Source organism: Dryas octopetala, chromosome 2 (assembly GCF_963921425.1).
Source record: "Dryas octopetala chromosome 2, drDryOcto1.1, whole genome shotgun sequence".
Taxonomy (NCBI): domain Eukaryota; kingdom Viridiplantae; phylum Streptophyta; class Magnoliopsida; order Rosales; family Rosaceae; genus Dryas; species Dryas octopetala.
Genome location: NC_141367.1, coordinates 25,211,435 through 25,238,291, shown reverse-complemented (window position 1 = coordinate 25,238,291; position 26,857 = coordinate 25,211,435). Strand labels below are relative to the sequence as shown.

The window sequence follows — 26,857 nt, the reverse complement described above, 5'->3', positions numbered from 1 at the left end:
TGCATATATGATTATTACGTATACACCAATACATGCTTTCGTACTTGTCCACTACCCACTACTCCACCCTCCAATAGGGGCTGAATTAATTTCCTCATTTACCTTTCAATTCCTTTTTCGATGGCTTTCTGGGTCTCCGATAAACTCATCATTTTTGCCATTTTCACTAGTGGTCCTTTCAGGTATATATATATCTTGTGCATCATACTTGCTATAGCTAATGCCTTACCACTTGCCACATATATTCTCTTCAACTCTCTCCATGAGGCTTGGTTGAGATTTGAGCTCATAAATAATAGCAAAATCAACTGAGTCCAGCCCAATCGACAAAGTCAACCCTACTTAATGAACTAATTGAGAGAGATCGTTGTGACTGTTAGTATGATCAAATTAAGTAAACAAGACCAAACTAAAATGATTAGGGGATATATTAAAGAAAGCAAGAATTAAAATTGAAATTGCAGTCTACTGTTGAGGAATTCCAATCTGGCCCTGTAAGGCTGTAATGGACCGGGCAGGCCGGCCCAATTCTAAAGATGCTCCATCCAAGTACGTCCTGTCTGACCCTAAATCATTTTAATTAGGTGAAAAATAGAAAAAGCTTATTGACAGGTGCCAAAGCCTCAACAAATTAGTATATGTATATATACACGTTTAAAAACCTTGGTCATCATTTGTGAAAGTATAATTACCCTCCGAAAAAAAAAAGGGTAGTCTGCGTGACGTAAGTAGGAGCGTTGAGCAGTAGGCAAATCTTGCGGACGAATTTTGGGTAGAAAGATATCAGCATCAAAAAATAATATTTCATGCTTTTATTCCAAGACTAGCTTAAGTAATTAGTCATTGAATTCCATGCCCATGCACTGTCACCACTCACCAGAGGCATGCCATCTCAGTCTCACACTGCTGCAATTGCCTGCTGCTTCTTTTACATCTATACAACCGCAACCATCAGATAATTCCCCTTCTGGCCTTCTCGATCTATTGTTATCTATATATGTGGCAACAACTAATTGTAGAAAAGAATAAAGATACAACAACAACATCGCACCACCATCTGGAAAAGAAAGAAAAGAAAAAGAATTTAAAACAATTATAAATCATCAAGGGGGAGCGGAAGAGAGAGAAGCAAAGGTTAAGCACATATCACATATATATGATGGAATTAGTTTTGTTGCGTGTGATTGTGTGAAATGTATTCTTAAGAATTTACAACTCATATATTATTTTAAAATGAGAGTTTGAAATCCGTTATATATATATATGTTGAATATAAAACCTGAAAAATTAATTTAAGCTAATATATAATTTTTTTAAACATTTAGGACAACCACTGTGGAACTAGTGCTCAACATATACATGGACAATGGATCACTCTTTTGGATAACTGAGAGTTCTTATGTATGAGTTCCTTACTATATATATATATATAGTTTCAGTTTAGAGAATTCGTTGATTGACCCGTCTTTGAAAAGTCCCCTTGCTTCATAAGAAATTAAATAAGTAAAGGTGTGGGCGAGAGAGAGAGAGAGAGAGAGAGAGAGAGAGAGAGAGAGAGAGAGAGAGAGAGAGAGAGAGAGAGAGCACGTTTGATGGGCTGGAAATAAAATGGTCAGCTTTTCAGGAAGAGAGGAACCCAACAACAACCATGCATCCTAGCCTGTAGCTAATTCCTATATATGTCCAATTAAAATGTCAGTTTTTTTGAAGTTTGAACTAATTAAATCCAAGCATTCTGCACATGGAACTTTAAAACAACAATCCAAACTAAACTAATTAATTGGATGGGTTGAGATCAAGACTTGAGAGAGAGAGAGAGAGAGAGAGAGAGAGAGAGAGAGAGAGAGAGAGAGAGAGAGAGAGAGAGAGAGAGAATTAATCGATCAGTGACCGTACAGTATGTGCAGGGAGGGTGGGAAGCACATGGCTTTCGAAACGAATATGAATATGCTTAGTGTATATGCATATGAATATGAATATATATCCTTTTGTTACAAATTCGATCTAGCCCACGTCGCGGTGTTTCGATTCTCGGGTTTTGGGGAAACACCATCATGCATGCCCAAGTCCCTATTTATTTCTTTATAATTACCTCTTTCATTAATTAATTAGAACTTAGTCCAATTAATATGTTCTCCTCATTAATTTATACCTTAAAAGTACTTATTCAGACAGGTAATGTCATTATGCCCTGCCACTTCCCCTTTTCTCAATTTCAGGCCTACTTAGTTTAGTAATTGCTTATTTTTTAATTAAACCCCTTAAACCAAACCAAAACTGAAACTTAATTCACTGTTTGACTAAAATAAACCAAGTAGCTAGTACTCTGATGAGTCCTGGTAGTAAGAATTAATCAATCAGTTTATATAAGTACTATTTATTGGGATTAGTACTCTTAATTAATAGAAATTTACATGTACGAGCCAGAAGCAAAACTGTGATCATGATAGCTGCCAATGCACTAAAGCAAATAAGGCTGATAGCATATGAAAGGCACTGTCACTTTGACATAATATTTGTATATGAATCAGAGTACATCTATGTGAGCTGAGTTCATAGATTTTCATAAATGACTCTCAAAAAAGAGGAAAATGGGCAAATAGGGTTGGTTACCTTCACAAATCAAATAAAGGTTTTGATCCTTGTCAAACATATATAATTAATGTGTCTTATATATGGATTATGATAGAGATAGAGTACCAAATTCAAAAGCATACATAAGTCTTAAGTATTATATATGGGGCCTAATAGTACTGGCTTTGGCACATAAATCCACTACTGCTAAGGCTAAAAAGGGATCTTTTAGAGATATCTCAAAAGGAGAGAATTAACCGTTATATGTCCTTTTATCTAATTTGGAACATATGGAAACTCATTCAATTCATGCATAACACATATGCAAATTAAAGATGGATGCACAAACATTCATTTTGTAAAGCTACTTAATTATACTTTACATGTAATTATTTTTGAGAATGAATATCACGGATTCATGGAAGTTATTACTAAACTTTCATAATATATCATTGATAAATACAAAGCCCCAAATGAGAACAAAGTATTTGCGTATTTGTTTGTAAATAATATACTGTACACGAAGCATCCCCAATTTATATATTAGAAAACAGGTGGAACGTAAATTTCTTCTGAATAAAGTCAAGAAATAAAAAGAAGAAAAAAAAAACACTATTCGACCTCTCCTTGATCGAGCATATATAGAAGAACAATAAATATATTTTATATAACGGACGGACCACCATCTCTTCCTTCTCTCTCTGCAAATACTATTTCATCTATCTCCACAAGCTTCCAAAGAAATAGAATTAATGGAAAGTGAGATTTGCAAGGTTTATTCTCGTCCTTCTCTACTAGGATGAAACTAGAGCAAACAAAAACCCACATCATCTCCAGAAGGACCGGAAGCAGTATTCGCACGTTAATGGGTGTCTCTCTCTTCCTTGATTCCACCACTACAAAAACGACTCGTCCTTGTAAGCAGTACTCCCATGGCACCAACACCATATAATAAACTACTAGTTTGTAATTTATTAACATCATTAATCCATGGCTCAAGTAGTTGAGAGGACGACGACGTTGAGCCACAATATTTTGAAGATTACTCCAAAGTGCAGGCGGAGCGGGTCGGTGGATAGTCCGAAATGACCATGGTTCCTTCTGCCCAAAACTTATCTTCCAAAAACCAACAACATCAAATTTACGGCGGTTATGGTGGATGCGGTGCCAATTATTACAACAATACGGCGGAGGAGATCAGCTTTGGAGATCATCATCATCAGCTTATGAGTCAAGTAGAAGAAGGTGCTGCTGGTTATGAGTACAATAATAAGAATAATAATATTAGAGATCAATATTCTTGTTTATTAGGATCTGATCAAGTCCTGGTGGGTCCTCCTCCATTCATGGCTGAAGATGAATCCAGAACCAACAGTCTCAACGAAGAAGAAGCCGCCGCCTCCAGTTCTAAGGATATTAATATTGCCCGACAAGTCGTCGACAGAGACGAAAGATGGCTCCAATTGGGTTTAGGCAGCCATGAAGAAACCAACAGCAACAATCATCAAGCGGCAGCCAGAAAGATGACTTCTGGATTGGTTGAACTGGATCTATTACCGGCAACGGGTCCTCATCATATTGATATTTCACCAACACGACCAACGACGTCGTCGTCTATGCCGCCAATCTTCCATGTTCCTAATCCTCATCCGAATTATAATTCTCGGCTGGCGTTTAATTCCAATTTTGCGACTACTGCTTCTTTATATTTTCAACACCAGGGAATGAGTAGCTCCTCCGCAGCAAGCTTATATCCTCCTCCTCCTCCTCCTCCTCTTCATCAACAGCAACAGCAGCAGGAGGGGTTTGTGAACTGGGCATTTAGGCCATTCCCGCTTAATATAGGAACTACGGCCTCGACCTCATCCTATTTTGCACGCCCATTTCATCCTCAACACCTACTCCACACTTCAAGTACGAATCCTGGACTTCAATATCATCACGACGTTGCAGTTGCTGGCCCGACCTTCGATTTCAGACTTGTGGATCCTCCCAGGAGGCCCCACTCCGGCATTTGGTTTACGCTCCAAGCTTCACAAAACCAGTAAGTACTGCACAAACTACACCTTAATTCGTAGCCGGTCCCACTCTTTTTTTTTTTTTTTGTAAATTTTTGTATTCAACTAACTTTGCTGGGTTTGTCAATGAATGCAGAGTAAAAGAACCCTTCCTGCCTCAGATACCCAAAACCTACCTCAGAATCAAGTAACATTTTCTATCCCGCCCTCCATATCTTCGGAGTTCATGTTATAATGTGGCCTTTAATTTAAATTTTCCTTTTAATTACTTACTTAATCACTACAATATTTTTGTTTTTGTTGTTTTTTTGAAAATTTAGAGATGGAAGAATGACAGTTCGATTGATAAAGAAGTATCTGGTTAATAAGCTCAGACTGGATAGCGAATCAGAGGTATGTAATTAACACTACTTCCAACTTATTTAAATCACAAAATCTTTAGTTAACGAATTGAAGTAGTTGATGAATTGGTACCTTTATTTATTTCTAGCTAGCGCTGCTTCTTTACTTACGAATTAATTTATGATCACCAAGAAAAAAACACGACTGCATAAGAGAACACACGATCGAACAAAGAGAAAAATTAATTAATGAAGCTATAAATTGTTTATGTTTGTCAAGTAATTATATGCACATGGTTGGTGTTCGCTAGAGACATGATAGAAACAGCAGAACTAAAATGGGCTTCTCTGGTTGTATTTGTTTCTTATGATAAAACCATATTTTTAGGTGGTGAGTATATTTCCAGAGAGTCATCTATTCTCTTTTTGTATTATTAGCCCCTTTTGCTCCATTATCTATTTTCTAATAATGGGAATTAATGTGTTTTTCTATCTGGGTCTTCAGCTTATGTTTAGTTAGTGGGACGATTTAATTTGGCCATGGATTTAAAGGGTAAAGTTCAATATATGGTAGATGACATATATGCTAGCTAGCTAATTAAGAGTTTTACCTACCACCCCTTGGGCCTTGTCCAAACCTCAAAATCTTAATGGTAGAGAAATGAATGACCTTTCGTTCGTTGCATAAAGGGGTTTCCTGTTTCATATCTGAACATTAATGAAAGTAACATTTCAATGAACTGGCAATACCTGCATGCATGGAAAGCTGGATAAGGCACAACCAAAATTCAAAAAAAAAAAAAAAAAAGAAAGGAAAAAATCTATATTACTAAAGATAGAAACACACCACTATAAGAAAAAGACACTAGGAAAGAAACACTAGGAATTGGAGTATTAGGAAATTAATTTCATTAAGCTCCGTATTAGGATCATCTGAACCCTTTCCCTGTACTGTTAAGCCATAGGCCTAGTTAGTAGTACGTGTAAGCAGTTGATTAGTTTTACTGTTATTGTGAGTTACCTTAGTATAGATAGTATATTACTTACTAGAAGCAATGTAGTGTCTTTCCTTTTTGCCTCTCGTTCTCTCGCTTAATTAGTTCTCTCGCATAATTAGTTCTCTTTCAGGTCATGAATCTTAACACCTACCACATTAATTTCAAGTTCAAAAAATTGATGCTAATTAACACGTACTAGTGTTTTACTCCCCATTATATATATATATATATATTGTACTATACATTGAGGTACAAACATACTATTGGAGTTGATTTTCAAATTGATGATCGGTGAGAAATAGAGTACTTAATTTGGCTTGTAAAACGTGTCTTAGATTGATGTTTAAACTATCGTCAATTTAGATATATTATATACAAATTAATTTTACTTAATATTAACAAATCGATCGATCTTGTCACACTGTATTAATCTGAAACTGATTATAAAATTAATAAACTATATTTGAAACCTATTTTTAACTTTCACTCATCTTGAATTGTACTTTTGATTTTAAGCCTTTTTTTTTCTCGATGTCCGATCTCTCAAATTGTTAAGCCTTAGAAAAACAAAAAATGGCTAAACTTAGGAATTTGGTTCTTTTTTCATATGCATGCAGTGAGTACGTAGCATGTTAATGAAGGGAACTAACTCTATATATATTTAGCATACAAGCGTATATGCATAAGGATCAGCATATATAGCTGTACGTAGTAAGAGAACCATGACCAGATTTTATACAGTTTTAGAGTAATAATATATGATAGCTAGGTGTGCATGAGATGCATTACTCATAAAATGATAGTTGTATGTATATAATATGCATAATATTCTTGCGGCACCATCATTGCATTCGATCAATTCTTCTAACACACACCTCATCATGGAATACCACTACAAGTTTCTAATAATTATTAATGATGAAGTAAAATTCTTTACTACTTGTATCTTTAAAACATATGAAACATAATTCATGTTTAAAGTGACTTAAATTTTGCACAAGTGAAGTAAAATTAATTATACCCTTTAAGGATTAGCTTACTGCATCCTGACTCTTAGCATTCTTAAATTATAAAATTCTTTATGTAATGAGTAAACTATAATTTAGCTCATTCATCGACTATAGGATAATTGGACAAAATTCTGGACCAAAAAGCGAATTAATCATGGTTTTAATTAATCATTGTAGAGAAGTTAAATGGAATTTTAGTATTCAATACTAAATGTTACGTGAAGGCCTAAATCATGATTCTAAAGTCAGCTATTATATATGATCAACAAAGTCAGAGCTAGCTGTACGCCTGTAGGTTATATATTAATCATATATAACTCAATGAAAATGCATGCATGGCACACATATACATTTAGGGTATATTAATTTAATTCCATGCATGCAAGTTGAAGCTATAATTGATTAGGTTATAATTAATATCAAGTACTTTCTGACATGAATTAAAAACATAAATCTTCTCACTAAAAGAAGAAACATTAATCTAAATTTCTTTTCAAAATTTAAGAAATTATGAGGTTCGATCTCAAACCAAACTTTGCCGGTGGTACATTTTCTTTGAATTATTTTTGGGTTTTTTTTTTTTTTGTAAATATGTAAGTTCATTAGAAATAGCTGTAGGGGATCATATAATAATTATGAATCTACTTAATTAAAATCGTATTAATTGTGATTCTTCAGTTGATCCATATATAATTAATTTCTCCCTTTATATTAACAAAGCATCATATATATATATATATATACACACACATACATGCATACACAAAAATTTGCTTGGAAGAACTGGAGTTATTAATGTCAACCACAGATCCAATTAACAAGATAGAAATTTGTAGAGATATCTTGTGTGTGAAAGCTGAGTAATTAAATCACATAGGAAAACTAATCAACGTCCTGAAAAATAGGATATTAAGTTATATATATATAATTTTTGCACTCCTATTTTTTCCGTTTATACTCCATTTCCTTAATTTATTTATGTATTTTGTATGTTTTTATTATATATTTTTTCAAATCTACCTTTATGGCTTTTGAATTTTTATTTTAATTATCTTAAATTCTTAATGATTATTTTTTCATGAATTCTCTCATCTTTATTTTAAGAAAAAAAAAAAAGTAAGTAGTTTTCTCTCCCCCTCGTCGTATCTTCTTCATATTGCATCTCTTTGTCTTCTAAGCCACCATGATTTCTTTTTTTCTTTTGTGAACCAATCATGTGATTTCAATCATCATTCTATACTTTTATTAGAAAAAATATTTAGCCTGTCATATTTTTCTGGGTTTTCTTCATGAGGGTCATGATTTATGTATCTTCTTCTTTAATGATGACCAGGTTTTGTTTTTTGAAATTAATTGGGGGTTTTTTCAATTTGTCTATTCCCTCACTTTTAATTGGGTCTTTTAATTTTTTTTCTTCGCCATTGCCAATAAAAATGATCCCATGCCAAGCAACCACTCCTTATATGTAGCATATTTGATTTTTTAATGAATGAATGTTACATGATAGCTTAGTAAGCAAAGAGAGATATACTATATATGAAGAAGACGCACAAAAGGGGAAGGGATTACATAATAGTGTTTCTTTATTTTAAAAGAGAAATAGAGATAATTATGACAATTTTAAAAAATTAAATGTGTAGAATTTAATTTTACATTGGTGACGTTTTATAATTAAAGGATAGATGTGGAAAACAAATAATAAAAATACATACAAACATTTAAAAAAATAAGAAGGAATACAAATGAAGAAAAGAAAAGTGCGAAAATCACCTTCCTATATATATACTAAGAAAAAGTGTTGGAACAGAAAATGAAGTCAGCTCAGCTCATTTTAATTTGCAGGCCATAGCATATATATATATATATATATATATATAACATTATGAATTATTAATCAATAAAACAACAAGAAAACGCTATTACGTACTCTAGAAATTATTATAACATTATGACACACATATTATATAAATAGGAACCAACACAAATATCAAGAAGAAAATGACAAATTAAGCGCATTCCCAACTTAATTTACATGTATAAAATCAAGATCAAAACTAAAGGGGTATATTTATACAAAATCACATAGTGGTAGTTGAGTTTGTCTTCTCTTGACCTAAATTATATATGATTTATATGCATATATATATCCCATGTCTTTGTTAAACCTAGCTAAATTATAGATTTGACCTGAACTGCATGGCATACTTTACATGCCAATTTTTTATAACTAAGTTTTGCAATTTTAAGTTGGTTTTGAGTAATTTTCTAAATTATAAATAGTTGTTGACCCTCTACATCATATATTTACCAGTACTACATAAAGTTTTTGAAAGAATAATAATGAAACCAACAAAATACGTATGTACGTACGTTATAGGTAATATATTAAAATGTTTTACGATGATTTGGATACATTTGCTTCTTTTGTTTCCTTGTACTTCATGCCATGAAGTTAGGAGATGAGATAGAGACAGTATCTTATAATATTAACATTCCCTAACAAAACAGCTATACAACAACCAACGATCAAAACTCTGCAGGCAGTACTGTTTAGTGTTTATCCCCAAATTTTTATATATACATACCGGCCTTCTCACAAAACAGTCATGAGTCACCCGTATATATTCTATAATCTATACCATATAGACAATATAATATGTGGCAATTATTTAAGATGTGTGACACACTAAACATTCTCGATCCTTGGCTTTTTAAATACATATACTCAATATTAATTTTCACGTACTTTGTTATATATATATAACTCAACATTAGCCATTGACTCAGCGATGTCTTTATTGTTTTGAATCCACCGCCCAGGTGGTGTGAATCCCTTGGCACATAATTTTTTGTAGCTAGGGAGAAATATTTTGCCATGCCGTCCGGAAAGCCAACTCGTACCCTTCACACCTGGCATGCAACTACATGCCCAATCATTAGATTTATAAGTGGGTCTGAATTGTGAAAGATGAGCTCCAACTTATTACATATAATATACTTAGTGTCTTCTGATTTTAGCGTAAATTTAGGACTTTTTCTCTCTCTCGATGATTTGATATCCTCACATGATCGATAATTCAATACATAAATTATCTTTTGAGTTCTTTGATTTGTTTTCACACTAGCTAGCTAATTAGGCACCCATTATATGTGTGTGTGTATATATATATATATATATATTTCTAATATGTTTTGCAATATGATGATTAACCACAATCCATGAGAAGCATAGAGAATCTTTTTTTATGAACATGGATAACATATATCTACTGCATTAATCAATAGCATGGTTTCCAAACCTTTCTTTTTTTGTTTGTAATTACTTCATTGACTTTAAGTCGTAAGCTAATTTTTGATTATCTTGGCCAGTTGACACTCATTGCCATACAAAAAAGTGTCGATAATAACACTTACCCGTCGATCCAAATTATATTGTAGGGCCTAAAAAATCACACGTGGACCCTGTCATTCTCAAAACCTATTGCATGCGTTTAGTTCTCTCTCTATCCCTCTTTATCTCTTCTCTTTCGTCACGCTTTCGTTCCTTTCAACTCATCCTCATATATCTTTCAAAGACAGCTAATGTAGGCGGTAGGCCCTTGTAATTTGCCATCTTTTCCCATATATACATTGTTAATTTGTGGCTTTGTGCTTAAAAGTTAAAAGTGCCATCAAAACCTTAAGTGCTGCACTTTGATGCAGGCTATTTAAAACACCTCATCATCATCTCTTCGACAACAACTAACTGTTGAGAGAAACATGTTACATTGAAAATGTGAGGTTTTGCATAATAAGCTTATAAGGGTTTGAACTACTCCTCTCATTGCCATTTGGTTTTGAGATGAATGCCTAGACTCTTTTATGGTATTAGAGCAGGCTATCCACGTGTTGTGTCAAAAGGCCACATGTGCTCCCACGTCACTCAATATGAATTATCCACGTGTTAGGCATGAGTGACGCCACATGTGAGGGGCGTGTTGAGAGAAAGATCCCGCATTGAAAATATGAGGCGCTTCATAGTAAACTTATAAGAATTTGAGCTATTCCTCTCAATGTCAATTGATTTTTGAATAGATGTCTAGATTACTTCACCAATCGCAAACATGAATAGACATAGACAATAAAATACATACTTACGTTGGAGCTAGGAATTAAAGCATTAATTAATAATGCATGAGGGGTAAGTCTACAACAGAATCATTCCATGCAAGTTGTTGATATAACAACAAAAATAAAAGCATGAAAGACAGACAATTAATTAATTATTTAAAAACCATGAAAATAAATAGTATATGGTTGGTGAATGCGATGCATGCACACTAAAAAAATACAAGGATAATCCTTGTTAGCTAATATGAAAAACGACAGCTTAAACAACTTGGCTTTGCCAGGTTTCAAGCAGTATCTTAGAGATTATTATATTCAGTTAAAAACATGTATATATTAACGAAGATCGATCATACGGTGGAAGCTAGTTCATGAAGGAATATTGACCTTTCATAATATTAGGGTTTTTAGAAGCAACGTGAAAGAGACGTGCATGAAAATGAAATTGGATTGGAATACTTAGGCTTGGCTTGGCCCCCCTTTTGAAAAATAAAAAAGATAGTGCCTATTCATCGCCGTGCTTTTTGGATCCATTACGTGATTTTTTGGATTTTATTTTCTAGATTATATTATATGATATATGTATCGTTCTCTGCGAATATAATAATAAAGTATTAAAGTCCATAGAGTCATGATTTTGGCTTACCAGCAAAGTCTGAATGGGTCCCCTAATCATTAAAATCGGGAAGATTAAGATATCGTGGGATAGGGGGCAGCGGGTAGCCCCCATACAATCCATTTCAATGCCTGACCGCTGACCGAAGCAGTTTTTTTCTTTTTATTTTGCAATAAAGTCATTATTTTGTATCAGAAAATTACAATTATTACATAATAATAATAATAATAATAATAATAATAATAATAATAATAATAATAATAATAATAATAATAATAGAAATATAATTCTACGTACTTATATATATGTAACTTTTATAAGAGTGCTGTTTTGGTTTTGAAAAATAAAAGTTTATTAACGTCCGAGTGTGGGGGTGGGGCAAGAGAATCTCGTGGAGTAAAGATAAAAAGTTGAGAGAGATTATGTGTAAAGTAGACGTTACAAAGATTTATATGGAGCACATATAGCATGGGAATACGTAAGCTAGTGACAAAGCATGACTTCAACATTACCTTATATTTACTGATTTTTGTTTTTTATTTTTAACATTTGATAATTTATGCTTAATTATAATTATTTGAAAAATGTTTGTATTTTATTAATTAACTTATGATTATAAGTTTTTAACTCAACACCTACTGTGACAAAGAGAGACGAAATGTGATCACTTATACTAAATAGTTATAGACAATTTGAGTACATAACAAATAATCATATATATATATATATGTACTAATTAATAAGAGTGACTTATAGATTTATTATGTAAGAAAATTAAAAAGTTAGACTAAGTAGTAAAGGAGAGTGGAGAAATAAATTAGAATTAGAATAGATAAGGCGTTTGATTCTTTAAGTATAATGTAAAGGAAGAATTCCTTGTTTAGAATCTGCATGACTATCCACACTTAGCCAAAGAAACGAAAAAGGGTAGTTGAGCTCCATAATTTTGTTCTAACATGCATAATTATTACAATAGCACGTACGATATCATTGCATCTCTGAACTTGGATCTTTTCATGCATGTGAGATCTGATCGATCTGCATTGCTAGCCCATCACTGTATGATTTGCTTCTTCTTTCTCTTTGTCATCATCATATATGTTACAGTACGTACTATTAATTCATTACTAATAATGTCACACGTGGGTGTGGGTGTGTGTGTGTGGGTGTGATTGGGATTGATGGATGAAAACAACTGCAGGTAGAGATAACATGTAGAGGACAAGAGCTTCAACCTTTCTTGACGTTGCAGCATGTAAGAGATAACATATGGAGTCTAAGGGACGCAGTCACCACTTTGCTTCCAGACTCCTCAACAACCACTGATCATGTCATGGTGCTGCACTATGCTAGGACTACTTCTACTACTACAATGACTACTGCTTAAAACTCAATTTTCCCCATAATTTAATCATCGGGTCCCAGGTTGTATTATTGTTTATTTATGTAAACCCCCCTCTTTTTTTGCATTCTTTTTTCTTAATTTATAATCAATGGTTTTCTTTTTTCTTTTCACTTCTCTAATTGATGGAGAAAATAGTTGGGAATACCCCAAACCAAGTTTAATTATGGTTTTGGGGTGTCAATAACATAACCCAGAGTGTATCTCAAACCTACATGCGGGCTTGATAACTATTTCTTATCATTATGTTATAACTAGTACAAGCTCCAATATGTGATATATTAATTATTGATTAATGTAGATTTTCTCTTTTGTTTCTCTTTTCTGAATGACTAGTGGACACAAATTTATACAATATGACGACACAACTACGTACTACGGGTGGTCTAATCAGCAAAATAAGTGCAGAATTTGGTGATACAATTTGTATATGTTAGTATGAAATTTCTGTGTAAATAATTAACAAAATGCCATATGCCTTAGGTACGTGCTTGACGGTATTAGGCTACAACTTTAATGGACTTAACTTGATTGTGGTCTCATGCCTTGTGTAAGTAGCCAACCCAGCCACTAGATAGGAGGACTATGTTAAGATTTGTAGACAATGGTTGTTGGACAGTAAGATCCATTACAAGCCCGATTTTATTAATGGGCCAACAAAAATGACATTTCGTCCCCAATCCTATTTGAAAAGCCAGAAAGCCCAACCTTTATTCAGAGCTGAATTGAATCAGCCTATTATACAGATCAGTTTTGTTTCGAGATTAAGAAAGCCATCATTTTCTTGTGAATCTACAACTATATTTTGCAAAACGTTCAAACAGGCAAGACCCACCAGACTGCACCGTCGCATAATTTTGGGGGTGTAACAAAATTAGGACAATATTCACAGGAATTTCAACTTCATGAAAGACGCAGGGCTCACTAGTTATATACCACCTAGCTAGGAAGTGAATGTGAGATCAACTGGCTTTGGAATTTGGATCGTTGCATGACCCATCACTTTCTGAAACATTGTCTTACCCTATTAACACATGGAAGAAATAGCGCTATAACTCGTTCAAATCAGAACAAATGCATGATGGTGTATGTGTGTGTCTAAAAAGAGCGTTAGAGAGGGAGAGAACTGGATTGCAACCTCAGCAAATTCGAGTTAAAAACACTCTTCTTTTGGCAGCTGAATCCTACAGAAAGGAGCATGTCCATCATCAGCTGGGATTTTGGCTTGAGAACATAAGAGACCTAGGCTGAAGCTGAACCAAGTAAAACTGAGAGTAAGATTGTGTTGCCTATTGCTAAGAGAAACCAGGCACAACAGCAACAGAGCCAATCAAGAAGCAATGTGATCATTCAGATCGTATTGTTTGCACAATGAACTTAAAAAGGTCGAAATTTTAGAAGTAGCGATGATGAAATGTGCAGAGAGAGAGGCCATGGACAAGAGTTGGCCCAAAGTTGAGAAACATCCCAAAATATTACAGATAATAAAAAGTTTTAGCACAGAGTTCAACAGAAATAGTGCAAGAACAACCAACAATGCAGAATAGGAAAAGTTTGATACATCCTTATTGTTACTTTATTCCTTCCCCCCGCGCCCCCCCCCCCCCCCCCCCCCCAAAAAAAAAAAATCCTGTTAGTGCACTCTACACAGCTATAGCCAAATACCCTTCAAATTTAACCAGCTGCACACATATCTAAAGCAACCAATTTGTGCACCATCATGCAGCCAAAGATGTAAGTTCTGTGTGAATTGCATGACCACCAACATATCTATTGAAAGTTTTCTTTGCTCCTACATGCATTAGATTTTTAAAGTACTTCAATTGCTACACTTTAAGTTGTACAGGGGTGGGGTTTATTTAGGTCCTAGATTTACAGATGAAAAAGAGGTCCTACATGTAGTTCTTGCCAAACGAAAGGAATACCATGCAACATTAGCTTGAGCTGTTCCAATCCAATCCATCCCAGCATCTTTCTCAACACATGAGCAACAACCCTTCTTCGTGGGAAAGGCTGATTTTCCTACCTATCTGGTTTCCACCATACATATCAAAATTTGAGTCCTTACCTTATATATTCTCTTCCAAAGGGTTCCAGTTCAACACTTAAATCTTAATACTAAAAACACTCCATCACTATTGTGAAGCCTATGAAGTATACCAAATTTAGCATTTAAGCCAACACTACTAGTTACCAGTTTACAGAAAGTATTATGGAGCAAGACCATTTTGGAAGACAACGAAGAAGGAACCTCAAGGCATTCACTATATCAACCCTATAATTTGAGCAATGCATAATTTTAAAACCAACAACAACCCAACTGGCACACTACTTGAAGTCATAACATGCTGCATAGAAAATCTAGCAACATACTTCATAGCACTCGTGCCTTCATACTTGCAGCACTAATACTTCGTACTCACAAATAGTACAGTAGAATGTATTGAAGTTATAATGCATTTATAAGTTCCCAAAAGATATTTTTTTTTCTCTACTGATGCAAAGCAACAAATGCAAGAAGCAAAGGGCATTAGAAATAGAGAGATGGCATGGACATCTTTTTGAACTGCTGATCAGTTAACATAAACTATGTTGATATTAACATATGGTTGTGTTACATTTACAAACTACAAATACAAAGAACAATTAGAATACTAAAAGATGGACAAACAAGTAGAACACAAGCTATGGTTATTATTGTTATTATTTTATTCTCAGAGAAAAAAAGTCTCAGACAAGCACTTTCTCTAACATTTCTGCCATGGCCGAAGTTTTATGATAAAGTTACACTATTTTGCTACAAAAAAAAAAAAAAAAAGAAGACTCACGAGAACCCCTTGCGAAGCTTCTGGATGGCAGAGTACATTTTGCGGCGCGAGCCGACGGCGTTGATTCCCATATCTTTAAGGTCCTCCAACGTCAACATGGGCAACACCTCGTCGTCCACCTCGTGTATCTCGAACACCGGCGTGTACCGACTCAACCCCAATTCTATCAACCACGACCTCACTCCGCTCCAATTCGACTCCGGCATATCATTATCCACCTCCACGGCGTCGTTTTCCCTGCTCTCCGATGCCCTAGCCCCCCAATTCCCTGCCCTCCTCTGCGCCTGCTGCCACAACTCGTTCCCCTCCGCCGACTGGACCGGACTGTTGTCCCTCACCGGACTATCGTGGTCCGGATCCACGCTAAACCACTCCTCGCCGTCCTCTCCTCGGCTATCGTCCTCGGCGATCGAATTGGGTTTTGAATTCGAATTATTCGAAACCCAATTCGATCGGATCCTCTTGGCCCCCGTGGCTCTCTTCGCTTTGATTTTCCGGTTACCGAACTCAAAACCTCCGTCGCCATTTTGATTCCTCTCCTCTGTAATTTCATTGGATTCGTTGCCGTTCACGAGGTTGGTTATCGAGCGAGCCTTTACGCCCTTGGAGTCTTTGGGGAGCCTCCAAGCGTGCCTGGCTCGTCGCATGTGTGAGTCGAAGGAGACTGTGGCAGCGGGTTGGTCCCCGATCTCGCCTAATCGGACGCTCGGCCGACGCTGTCGTTTGGGGGCCAATTGCTGTTGGCCTGCTGGGTTCTCGGTGGCGGGCAAGACCGTTGTCGTTGCTGTTGCTGTTGCTGTAGTCGCCGTTGTCGTTGCTGTTGTAATAGTAGTCAGTGGTAGTGTTGTTGTAGATGTAGTTGTTGGGCCGGCGGTGATTGGGGCCTCTAGTGGCTGTAACTCAGCTGCCATGAGATTGAGAAGGAGACAAGGGCACAGAGAGTGCGCGTAGGATAAGGGATCTGCTAGTTCTGGATAAGCATCTATATTGCGATCTCCACCGTTGGATCCTAAATAATCTTCTTAATCTCAATTTTTATGAATAATCAAACGTTTAAGTTGAGCGATTGTAGATTTTGAAATGTTTTGGGCCTGGACCGTTCAGAGGCCCAGATATTCATTTAGGCCTGCATCGACCCAATTGGGTTATAAAACGGTGCATGGACTTCGGCAGGCCCAGGAGTTTAAGGCCCCGTTTGTTACACGGGAATAAAGGGTATTGTGTTAAATAACACAGTTATTCCGTGTTTGGTACCACCCAGTATTAGTTTAAGTGGGACTACATGAGCCCGCTCCACTTAAAACACGGGCTTAGCCCTTCTTGTATAACACTGTGTTGAAGTGCAGTGCTAAATAACACGAGCTTAGCCTTTTTTTGTTTCTGTTCATCTGCGATCTCGTGTTTCTCAATCCCCCTCTCGCTCTCGCTCTCGCTCTCTTTCCCCATCTACGATCTCGTCGTTGTTTCTGTGCAAATCTATCATTTTTCTTCTCTCGCTCTCTCTTTCCCTCCTCCCTCTTTCTCTCTGGACCAACTTGGCTTGGAAATTGAATTGATCTACTGGGTTTTTTATTTTTCGGAGAGATGTACATTATGTACTGAATTGATGGCTTGGGTTTTTTGATTGCTGATCTGGATTTGGAAATTTCATTTGGATTGCGTGGTTGAATGGGTTTTCTAGCTTTGATGCTGTGTGAGTTTTCTTTATTCTGTATCAGTGTGAGTCAATTGGATACAATTGCATTTGATTTGATTGTGGGTGCAGTTAGTTTCAATGACAGAGAGAGAAAGAGAGATTGGGGCAAAGGGGATAGGAGAGGGAATAGAGGTGGGGGGAGGTGAGGTGGGGTACTGGGGTGGGGATGGTCAATGGTCGATGGTCTGCAATTATGCATCATCCCTTCCACTTTTTTTATTTATTTATTTTATTAATTTTAATTGTTTATAACAATTTTTAATACTAATACCATTTTTTTTAAGTATTTTATTTTTAGCTTTATTTTTTATAATTATTTTAGTTTTGTTTTTTTTATAACTATTTTAGTTTTGTTTTTGTAATTAAGTTTTCCTAAAATTAAATATATAAAGTTAATTAAGACAATATTATTTGGTTTATCCAGTTTCACAATCCGACACAGCACCAAACATAGAATTACATTTAGTCCAGCTTACTCCAGTCCAACACAGTCCAGCTTAATCCATAAGAATAGTCCAGTCCAACATAGTCCAACGTAACAAACGAAGCCTAAGAGTATAACTTCTGGTAATAGGTGCACACATATATATATATAGGAGAAAGATTCATGACATCATATTTTTTACATAAGTTTTGACACAAATTTTTAATAGGATCCATTCCATACAGTATTTCAACGATCTGAACCATCTATTTGTAAGTCTCCATTAAGGAATCATCCTTATAGAAATGATCACCTGCTCACCATAAAACGGAGAATTTCCCATGAATTGTTGGTATGCCAAATGGCCTTAAAACTAACTTTAATCAAACAATTATGGATTGAGTGTGCAAAGAGTTTAGTGAAAAGTTAATTTTTTGCCTAATTGAAATTATAACTTAGTATTTAACCTGAAACTCAAGTTAGATGTAAAGTGTAAGAAAATTAATGTAAAGAACAATAAAACACAGTAAAGTAAATTGAAAAAAAGTAAATGAGAGTTATCTTAACTTGAACATGATCCCAAATGATTATTACAAGGTTACTGAGTTACAAATGTCTCGATTGGGATAGATAAAAACATTAAATAGTTAAGACCAACCCTATAACAATGGAAACTAGCAAACAACTTGCATACGCTAGACGTCACGGGCCACTGGATGGCCACAATAAGCCTCTGGTAGGTTTTGAGAAACAAAGAAAACAACTTTTTGAAAGAATTTCAGAAAGAAGTAAGCAGTTTGAGCAAATGTTGAGTGATTAATTGTTGGAAAAGTTGGAAGGTGTTAAAGAAGAGTCGAAGGTGTTGAAGTTGAGCAAATGGTAGATTTTGAAATGTTTTGGGCCTTCATGGACCCAATTGGGTTCTGAAGAGGTGCATGGCTTCATCTGGCCCACGTTGTTGATAAATGGGCTTGGAATAATATTGAAACACGCGCGAAAATGGAACACTTGAGGTAATTTTCTTATTGTTATAAAAGAAAATAAGTAGAGAAGATGACGGTGGTTTTTGAGAGCAAGACGGTGGTGGGTTTAGGGGATGGTCATAAATATCACGTTTCTAAGGATTCTCTTGAATTTGGAAGCAAGCTAGCTTCCAGTGTCTCCACCATTGATATCGTGTCCGTGTAATGAGAAGCTGAGCAACACCTGTACCATCCACACTACTCTCCACTTTAAATATTTCTCATAACCTCTTCCCTCAAACCCTATCCTTTTCTCGGTTTCTCCATACAACAATCCAAAGCCAAAATAAAAAAACAAAACTCGCAACGGAAAAATTGAATGCAGCTGGCCCAAAATGTGCTAGCTTTTTAGTAAATTAATAATTACGATCAAATTCCATCAACCCACCGTATATGTAATTTTTTTTTTGATGAAAAAGCGGAGAGTGTGGTGAGGAATCTCGGCTTTTTCACAATAAATGTTTACACTCAAAATTTTGTTGAATGCCGAGCGTCAGTGATTGAGAGCCCTTGGGGTACACGAATCGTTCGATTCCCAGAAGGAGACAATTCCAGCTAGGTCGGTGGTGTTGTTTTAAAACGAGGCCTCAAGTGAGCCATGAGCCTCACAGATGAGCACTAGAGGTAGCAGAGAGAGCCAGAGAGAGTAGTGGTGTGGTGTGGTGTGAGCCAAAATGGACGGTGTTTCCAACAATGCGATGGCCCTGCAGCAATATGAGCTTGATAGCAACGCTGAGTGGTGTTGCAACCAGTTGCTGATGTTGAATAATTACCACCAAACTCCAACTCCAACTCCAACTCCAACTCCGAGCCAGCAGGCCCGTCGCCACCGTAGCCAGCGGCGCAGCCAGAGAAAACCCAAAGAGAGGGCGCAGGTTTACAAGCCTCGTGCACCCCGCGTGCCAATGCCTCCTCCTCCTCCTCCTCCTCCTCCATCTTCATCTGCCCGTGTAAGCTTAGATCCTCGATCTCCTCATCCATATATATGCATGTCTATATACTTGTAACTCTTATTCTACGGCTTCTCTCAAACAGAGAGATGGAGACTGCCTGTTCATGATCACTAAGGCCGGGTTTATCATGACTCTCAATCTTTTATATATAGATATAAGAGAGGAGAGAGAGATATGCGTGCAGTCTTCATACGCTTTCTGTTCCTTAATTTTAGTAAAGTTTATGTGGAGATCGATTCATTTCGATCTGGAGGATATGCATGCATATTTCTGATCTGATATGAATTTAATTTGTCCCTTGATTATATATTTTAAGTTTGTTTATAGTTAATTATTGTTGCAATAATTCAAAACCCTTCCTTTCCTTTTCAATTAAGATCATTAATTAATTTTGACCTTCAAAGGTGATCATCTTTTTGTTAATTTCATGGCTTTAACTACATTAATATTTATCTTTTCTTATTTTTCCCTTATATATAGATCTGAAGTAGAACCCAAGAGTATCTTCATCAAAGGGTTTGTCAATTATTTTATGAAATTAATTATCTGGTTTTCATATTCATATAATTATTTAGAACTAGATTTTACTCTCACAAATATCAGATCGAACTAAATCAATAAATTGTTATCCTCTTTGTGAAGCATCAAGCAAGCAATTTCTTATTATGTAATATTATCATTTGTGTTTATAAAGGCACGTACAGGGGCATTTAGCCATTTATTTCATGCACAAATTAGATCGATAAGGCATGTTGATTTCATATTTATTTGGCGCCGCAAATCGCTTTTCAATCAAATGTTCTGCAATTATTTTGTTCCGCGTGTCAATTACGACAAAAATTCTATTAAATTACGAGATAACGTAATCAATGTTGTCCGCTTTAATTATTTTTTTGTCTCATCGTGTCGTCAATTTTGATTATTGTTATTTTTTTATCGTATTTTCAATTATCATTTATTAATTTGGCGCGCAAATCTCTTTTCAAATGTCAGCAATTATTTTGCTCCACCTGTTAATTACGATAAAATTTTTATTAAATTACAAGAAAACGTAATCAATAATATTGTCCCTTTAATTATTTCTTTTGTCTCATCGTGTCATCCATTTTAATTATTATTATTATTATTATTTTCCTGTGGCAATTTTCTAGCCCATATACCTAGAACATCTCTTATACATATCTTTTGAGGCATGCATGTTAATTTGTAAATTATCTTTTGCCGTAGCTTTTCTAATAATTAAGGTACTCGATCCTTTGAATTAGAGTGGAGGTGGAAAATGTGTAACATTATCCCAAAAAATTTTGTAAATTGATACCTTAAGGTCGATCATCTTATTCGTAAGAAGATGCATGTTTTCTTTCAGAACCGGGCCAAGTCATTTTTTACACTTCTTATACTTATGTGTACTTACTTTTCTCATGTTTATAAGAGAACTTTTCAATATACTCATAATGTTTATAAGTAAATAAATACATAAGTATATAACACCCTCGTAAAGAAAGTTTCTAGCTTTAGATTTAGCCGCATTGTCAGTTGCATATGTATACATATTAATTTACAAATCCATATATATATATACACATATTTCTTTTATATAGAGGAAGGGATATGAATTTGGAATCTCTTCCAACATTAGGAAGAGAAAGATCATTAGACTTCTAGCTGGTCAAATCCATATATATATATAACACATGTGAGTAAATTAATTGGTATAGAATCAATTTATTTATTGTACTATTTCTTTACATTTCAAATCATTATCTGTTAATATATTTTTGTGCATGCATTGATCTCAGGGAGTACTTAATCCATCGACGGTGAGGTTTCTCTTCGCGAAACAATTACAGAATAGCGATGTGAGCGCAACTGGGCGCATTGTGATACCTAAGGTTTGAATGAGATTATTCAATTAAATATGAGTTAACGTACTAATTAATTAGACTATATATTAATTAACTGGCTATATATAGTACAATTCATTGCTGATCATAAATACATATATATATATATATATATACTAACAACTTAATTGAGTTGGATTATGACCATACATATATACATGTTGCTTAATTCAGAGAGAAGCAGAAATGCATCTCCCTGTACTGGAAGCTAAAGAAGGATTTTGGCTGCACCTGGAAGACATGGACATTCCGAAGGTTTGGACCGTCAGATTCAGGTACGTTCCAATTAATTAAGCCAACTCCTACTACTCCATCAATTAATGGCTTTTTGTTTTGCTTAATTTACTTCAATTGCAAAGCATTATATATCGGGTCTTTCTTCGCAGGTTTTGGCCAAACAATAGTAGTCGGATGTATGTAATAGAGAATACGAGTAAGCCCAATTCATTACCTCTAACAAAATGAATTGAACCATTTATTAGTTGCTTAATAATTTGTTTTGAGGATGTGATTGTTAATTATTTTTCAGAGGGCTTGATTGCGGCACATGGCTTAGAAGTCGAGGATACCATTATGGTGTTTAAAGATGATGACGCTGGATCTTATGTGAGTGATTATAAAAAACATTCTTACTAGCTTGTTGAGTCTTTGACCACTAATTAATTAACCTAGCTGGTTTTTGGATCATAATAATGAAATTATTAATTAAATTTCAGGTTATCCAGACTAGAAAGTCCCCTATGAGAATGATGAATGCTCAATATGAAGCAACAATGATGATGATGATGAACAATTACCTGATGAGTGCAAATTCTGTTCCAATGACTGGGGACGATGGTCAGTACTATTCACCCTCCCCGCTTTATTACGGTGATAATTATAATTATTCCAGCAGCACCAACGTTGTGAACAATAGTGTGTATGAGTATGAACACCCCATGGACAACTTCTACGGTACCGGAATGGATCAGCTGGAGCCACTCTACAGGCAGCTTCATCGAACACCAAGCTTTGAATCCGTTCATAATTTTTCTAACTTCATATGACCCAAAGTCTCATCATGTGCCTGGGCCCACGTGTTGTTTCTTTGGGTCTGTTATCTATGTCGTTGGGTTATAATGAAATCAGATGGACATGTCTATATATATAATTACCATTTCGTTGAAATTGCTGGGCAAACAAGCCCGTCTAGCTCAGTTGGTAGAGCGCAAGGCTCTTAACCTTGTGGTCGTGGGTTCGAGCCCCACGGTGGGCGATATGGCCTTTTTGCACTCCTTTTTCTGTCGACTTTTTTAACAGAGGAAAAAGAAAGTGAAACCTGCAAATGACAAATTATGATGGGTTTCTGTTTGGGCATAGTTTGTGTGAACTACTCAGGGCTGTTTTGCTGTCCGAACCCGTAAAAATAGCCCATCAACTGCGGCCCAAATCAAGGTCATTCCTGGGTCACTTTGAAAGCTGCATGCGTTAAAAAGTACCCTAAACATCACTTATTTAAAGAAAATTTGCCCAACACTTACATAAATCAGAGAACTGCAGACTCCTCCACAACCAGTCACCATCTAATTGCCATATCCGTTGGCAACAAATTGGTAACTGTCTCAGTGAAAAGTCTATAAGTATACAGTTCAGCCTTGGGCCTTGGTGCCTAACTTTGGAGTTTTCTTATGACATGTAGCTGATGCACGCTAGCAAAGAAAATACAGGATATGTACTTATTCCACAAGAGACAATACGTGACAGAATCATAATATATAGTACTAGAAAGTGGTCGATTCTTAAGAACAAAAGAAACGTGAAGCTCTGTACCAAAAAAAGAAACGTGAAGCTGCAATGCAATGAGGAATCTCAATTTCAAAACAAAGAATGATGATTGAGTACATTTGTTACTACCATAATTATAAAGAAATAAAGAAAAAAATGGCCACCCTTTATACCATATATCCTCAAGGGCATCCATGTGTACCAAAACTATGAGTTTGATGCATGCCAAGACTTATACAGAGTCGGCATACATATGGTGATTTCCTGTTGGAAACATGTAAGCAATTTTGGAGCTTTGATGGATAGTCTCAAGCTGTGGTGCAGTTAACCGAATGCGGATTGAGTTTTAGTTTCAGTCTATTATAACTAGAAGCCTTCTCTAGGACGGATTCAAATGTAGGAGGAATGCAGAATTTGAGAGAGCGTTCAAACGCTCACACACATCCTGCATTGGAGAAAAATTCCAGCTATGCCTCCTACTTCGATCATTTGGTCTATTTTTTCAGTTAGCCTTTTAGACGGGGAAAAGGGTAATTTGAAGGAAATTCCTTGGCACTTTACAAGGTATTGACAATATTCGCATTAATTTGCTAAAATTGTATGGTGGATATCTGACCAATTGGCTTTAAGAAAAATAGGTGCTAAAGAAATGTGGTAAGATGATTAAATAATGTTGGAGTATATGTTGGAGATTCAGTGTTTTCAACAATCAACAGAGTCATGGAACAAAAAAGAAAGTCCAGGGGGAGACAACACTCTCTCCAACATTGGCTATTTAATTTCACTACACTATAAATTACAGGACTGTGATATATCTTCATTAATTTTTAGCAGAATGAGCAGAGGACAGTCAGTAATGGAGTTAATTTTCCACTGCTTCTACATCGCATCTTTGAAAGTTTGTGCTCTTAAGTCTGAACCACAAATAGGACGTACTAGCTATCTACTAGTCAAGTAATCCCTTCAAACTTCTGGGCTTGATCTCTTTTTGTATTTATTTTTCTAGTTGCCTGCAATTAAAAGATTCAGAAAATGGCATAAGAAATGCATAACTGGTAGATTAATTAATTTTGTAATCAATGGATGAATTGGGTATATAAGAGCTTAATTTTATTATATACTTTCCCAATTTCTTACAAGCTAGAAGGTGCACAAGTTGTCTAATCCAGTAGGCTCATTTACAATATCCTCAATGTATTGGTCGTCCATGTCCAATAGAAAATCTCCACCATCCTGAAAATGTTCATCAAATTCGGAGATCACTCAGACCAGAGATGTGTTTCGTTCTTTGCTTAATATTCCAGACTTTGTTTGCATGGACTTAATTGAAGAAAATTTAGGTATCTATCCAAAAATCAATTGGCAATGGGAGGAGTAGTCCAAATCCTTATAAGCCACTAGTAAGGCCCTCATATCTTCAATGTGAGATTTTTCTCAACACGCCCCCGCACGTGTGGCGTCATTTAAGCGTAACACATGGACAATTTATATTGGTGACGTGAGAGCACGTGTGGCCGTTAGGCGCATCACGTGGATAACTTGCTCTGATACTATGAAAAAATCTACGCATCCATTCCAAAATCAATTGGCAATGGGAGGAGTAGCCCAAATCCTTATAAGCTACTAACAAGGCCCTCAAATCTTCAACGTGAGATTTCTCTCAACATTAATTTCCAGATCAAAGTGTCATTACCTGAGGGATTAAACTGCCCTTCTGATCCTCCGTGAGTAATGGGGAAGGAGAAGTTGGTGCTGCTTCTGGGAAAGACCTGAACTGGACAGAGCTAGACTCTGGAACAGACGGCATTGGAGGTTCCAAGCAACACAGTCTCTGGGAAACAATATATATGGTGTAGGCATTAGGATATTAAACTAAGAAGATTAATATGTATGTAGTAATAGGGTTAGAATAATGCATAGATTCTAAGCTTTCATCTTGGTACCTCTGGTACACATGGGTTTGTACTTGGGTTCTGCTCACAGTTGTAGAGCATGAGATCCACAAAAGCAAGATTTGCTGTGAGGCACTGAGAGCAAGAAAAAGGAAAATAAAAAGCAAAGTAAAAGCTTGCTCAAGCTTCTCTTGTATCTCTCTTAATTCTCAAATAATGGTGGTAATATTACCTCCACTTGATTCTGTAGTGATTGAACATATTTGATAATCTCATCCAGTATATGAGCCTTGCCAGTTATCTATAATTATCATCAAGAGAAACTTATTATATGTATTAAAAAAAAAGTATGGGGTATATATTATATATAAAAACTGATGCATGAAGTACTAAACAACCTATAAGCTGAATATCAGTACCTTCTCACAACCAGGAACAAGTGACTGCAAAAGGTTCATTCTCATACTGATTTTCTCTCTTCTTGCCTGAAAACTCATTTGAGATTTAATTGTACAAACAAGTTGGTGCCATTTTAGCTATTTACATTTGAATTCATTTTAAAAGAAACATAGGGGATGGTCAATTAAAGGACTTATCTTATACACATACCCTTTCAGCAAGGCTGTGACTGTCCGTTGCTTCACCTCTTCGTGCTCTCACACGCACATAATCTGTTGGGACCCCATCAGCAGAAACCTTGTTCTGTTGCTCTGCTTCATCAGTCTTCAGCCTTCTATTGTGCTTCTTCTGTTTCTTACCTTTGCCCTCCTTTTCTTCCTAACCAAGATGAACCAACAGAAACCCAATTCAACTAGTCTAATTTTATGTATTCTAGGAGAAACCCAAGTCACCATTGCAATTATGCAACATGAAATGCTAGTAATATACCTGAGAAAGCATTTTCTTCATCTTCTTCAGTTCTTAACCACTGGGGTTACTTCCTATGCCTGAAAGCCTGATCACCACCACAATTTAAGTACCAAGTTTCAACCACCATGGATGATGGATCTGTGTCCTGCTTCACAGTCCTATTAACACGTACAAGTGAAAGGGACTACTCCAGAGAGGAGCTGCTTTCGAGAAGCTTTATTAATTAGTTTCATGAATTTGGAGATGCAGGAGAATCTCCTGAAGCTTTTCTCCAATCTGAGATTGTTTATTGGGACAGAAACAGGATCGTTGCTTTGTTTCTGTAATAAGCTAGACATTTTCTTCGATCTCAGGCACGAAATACGAGCCGAGAGCAGCAGGGAGATATTGGCAAAGAAAAGGCTGCCATTTGTATGAGTACTTGGGTTTGAAATTGTG

At 35.7% G+C, this 26,857-nt stretch overlaps 3 protein-coding genes and 1 non-coding gene across 6 annotated transcripts; 2 read left to right on the top strand and 2 right to left on the bottom strand.

Moving 5' to 3' along the window:
* The first annotated feature begins 3,286 nt into the window (after positions 1–3,286).
* Positions 3,287–13,199, top strand: LOC147294642 (RING finger protein). The gene is made up of 4 exons (XM_086233975.1): positions 3,287–4,618; positions 4,729–4,779; positions 4,913–4,985; positions 12,866–13,199. Exons 1-4 carry the CDS (start codon positions 3,660–3,662, stop codon positions 13,049–13,051), a joined length of 1,269 nt encoding a protein of 422 aa, XP_086090101.1. The 5' UTR covers positions 3,287–3,659; the 3' UTR covers positions 13,052–13,199.
* A 943-nt stretch (positions 13,200–14,142) lies between these two features.
* Positions 14,143–16,850, bottom strand: LOC147294641 (uncharacterized). Of its 3 annotated transcripts, none has more exons than XM_086233536.1 (2): positions 15,895–16,850; positions 14,143–14,250 (listed from the first exon to the last, which is right to left on the bottom strand). In XM_086233536.1, the coding sequence occupies exons 1-2, from the start codon at positions 16,803–16,805 to the stop codon at positions 14,220–14,222; spliced, it is 942 nt and encodes a 313-aa protein (XP_086089662.1). In that variant the 5' UTR covers positions 16,806–16,850; the 3' UTR covers positions 14,143–14,219. The 3 variants fall into 3 exon arrangements, with proteins under 3 accessions (XP_086089662.1, XP_086089664.1, XP_086089663.1); XM_086233538.1 differs by having other exon boundaries at positions 14,193–14,319; positions 15,895–16,826; XM_086233537.1 differs by lacking the exon at positions 14,143–14,250 and having other exon boundaries at positions 15,743–16,850.
* Positions 16,851–23,075: 6,225 nt separating this feature from the next.
* On the top strand, positions 23,076–23,148 carry TRNAK-CUU (transfer RNA lysine (anticodon CUU)). The gene has a single exon. It is a non-coding gene; the product is annotated as a tRNA-Lys (tRNA).
* A 1,429-nt stretch (positions 23,149–24,577) lies between these two features.
* On the bottom strand, positions 24,578–26,458 carry LOC147294639 (transcription factor BC1-like). Its single transcript, XM_086231205.1, has 8 exons — positions 26,438–26,458; positions 26,159–26,326; positions 25,969–26,034; positions 25,782–25,850; positions 25,601–25,684; positions 25,351–25,488; positions 24,795–24,890; positions 24,578–24,667 (listed from the first exon to the last, which is right to left on the bottom strand). The coding sequence occupies exons 1-7, from the start codon at positions 26,456–26,458 to the stop codon at positions 24,798–24,800; spliced, it is 639 nt and encodes a 212-aa protein (XP_086087331.1). The 3' UTR covers positions 24,578–24,667; positions 24,795–24,797.
* Positions 26,459–26,857: the final 399 nt, after the last annotated feature.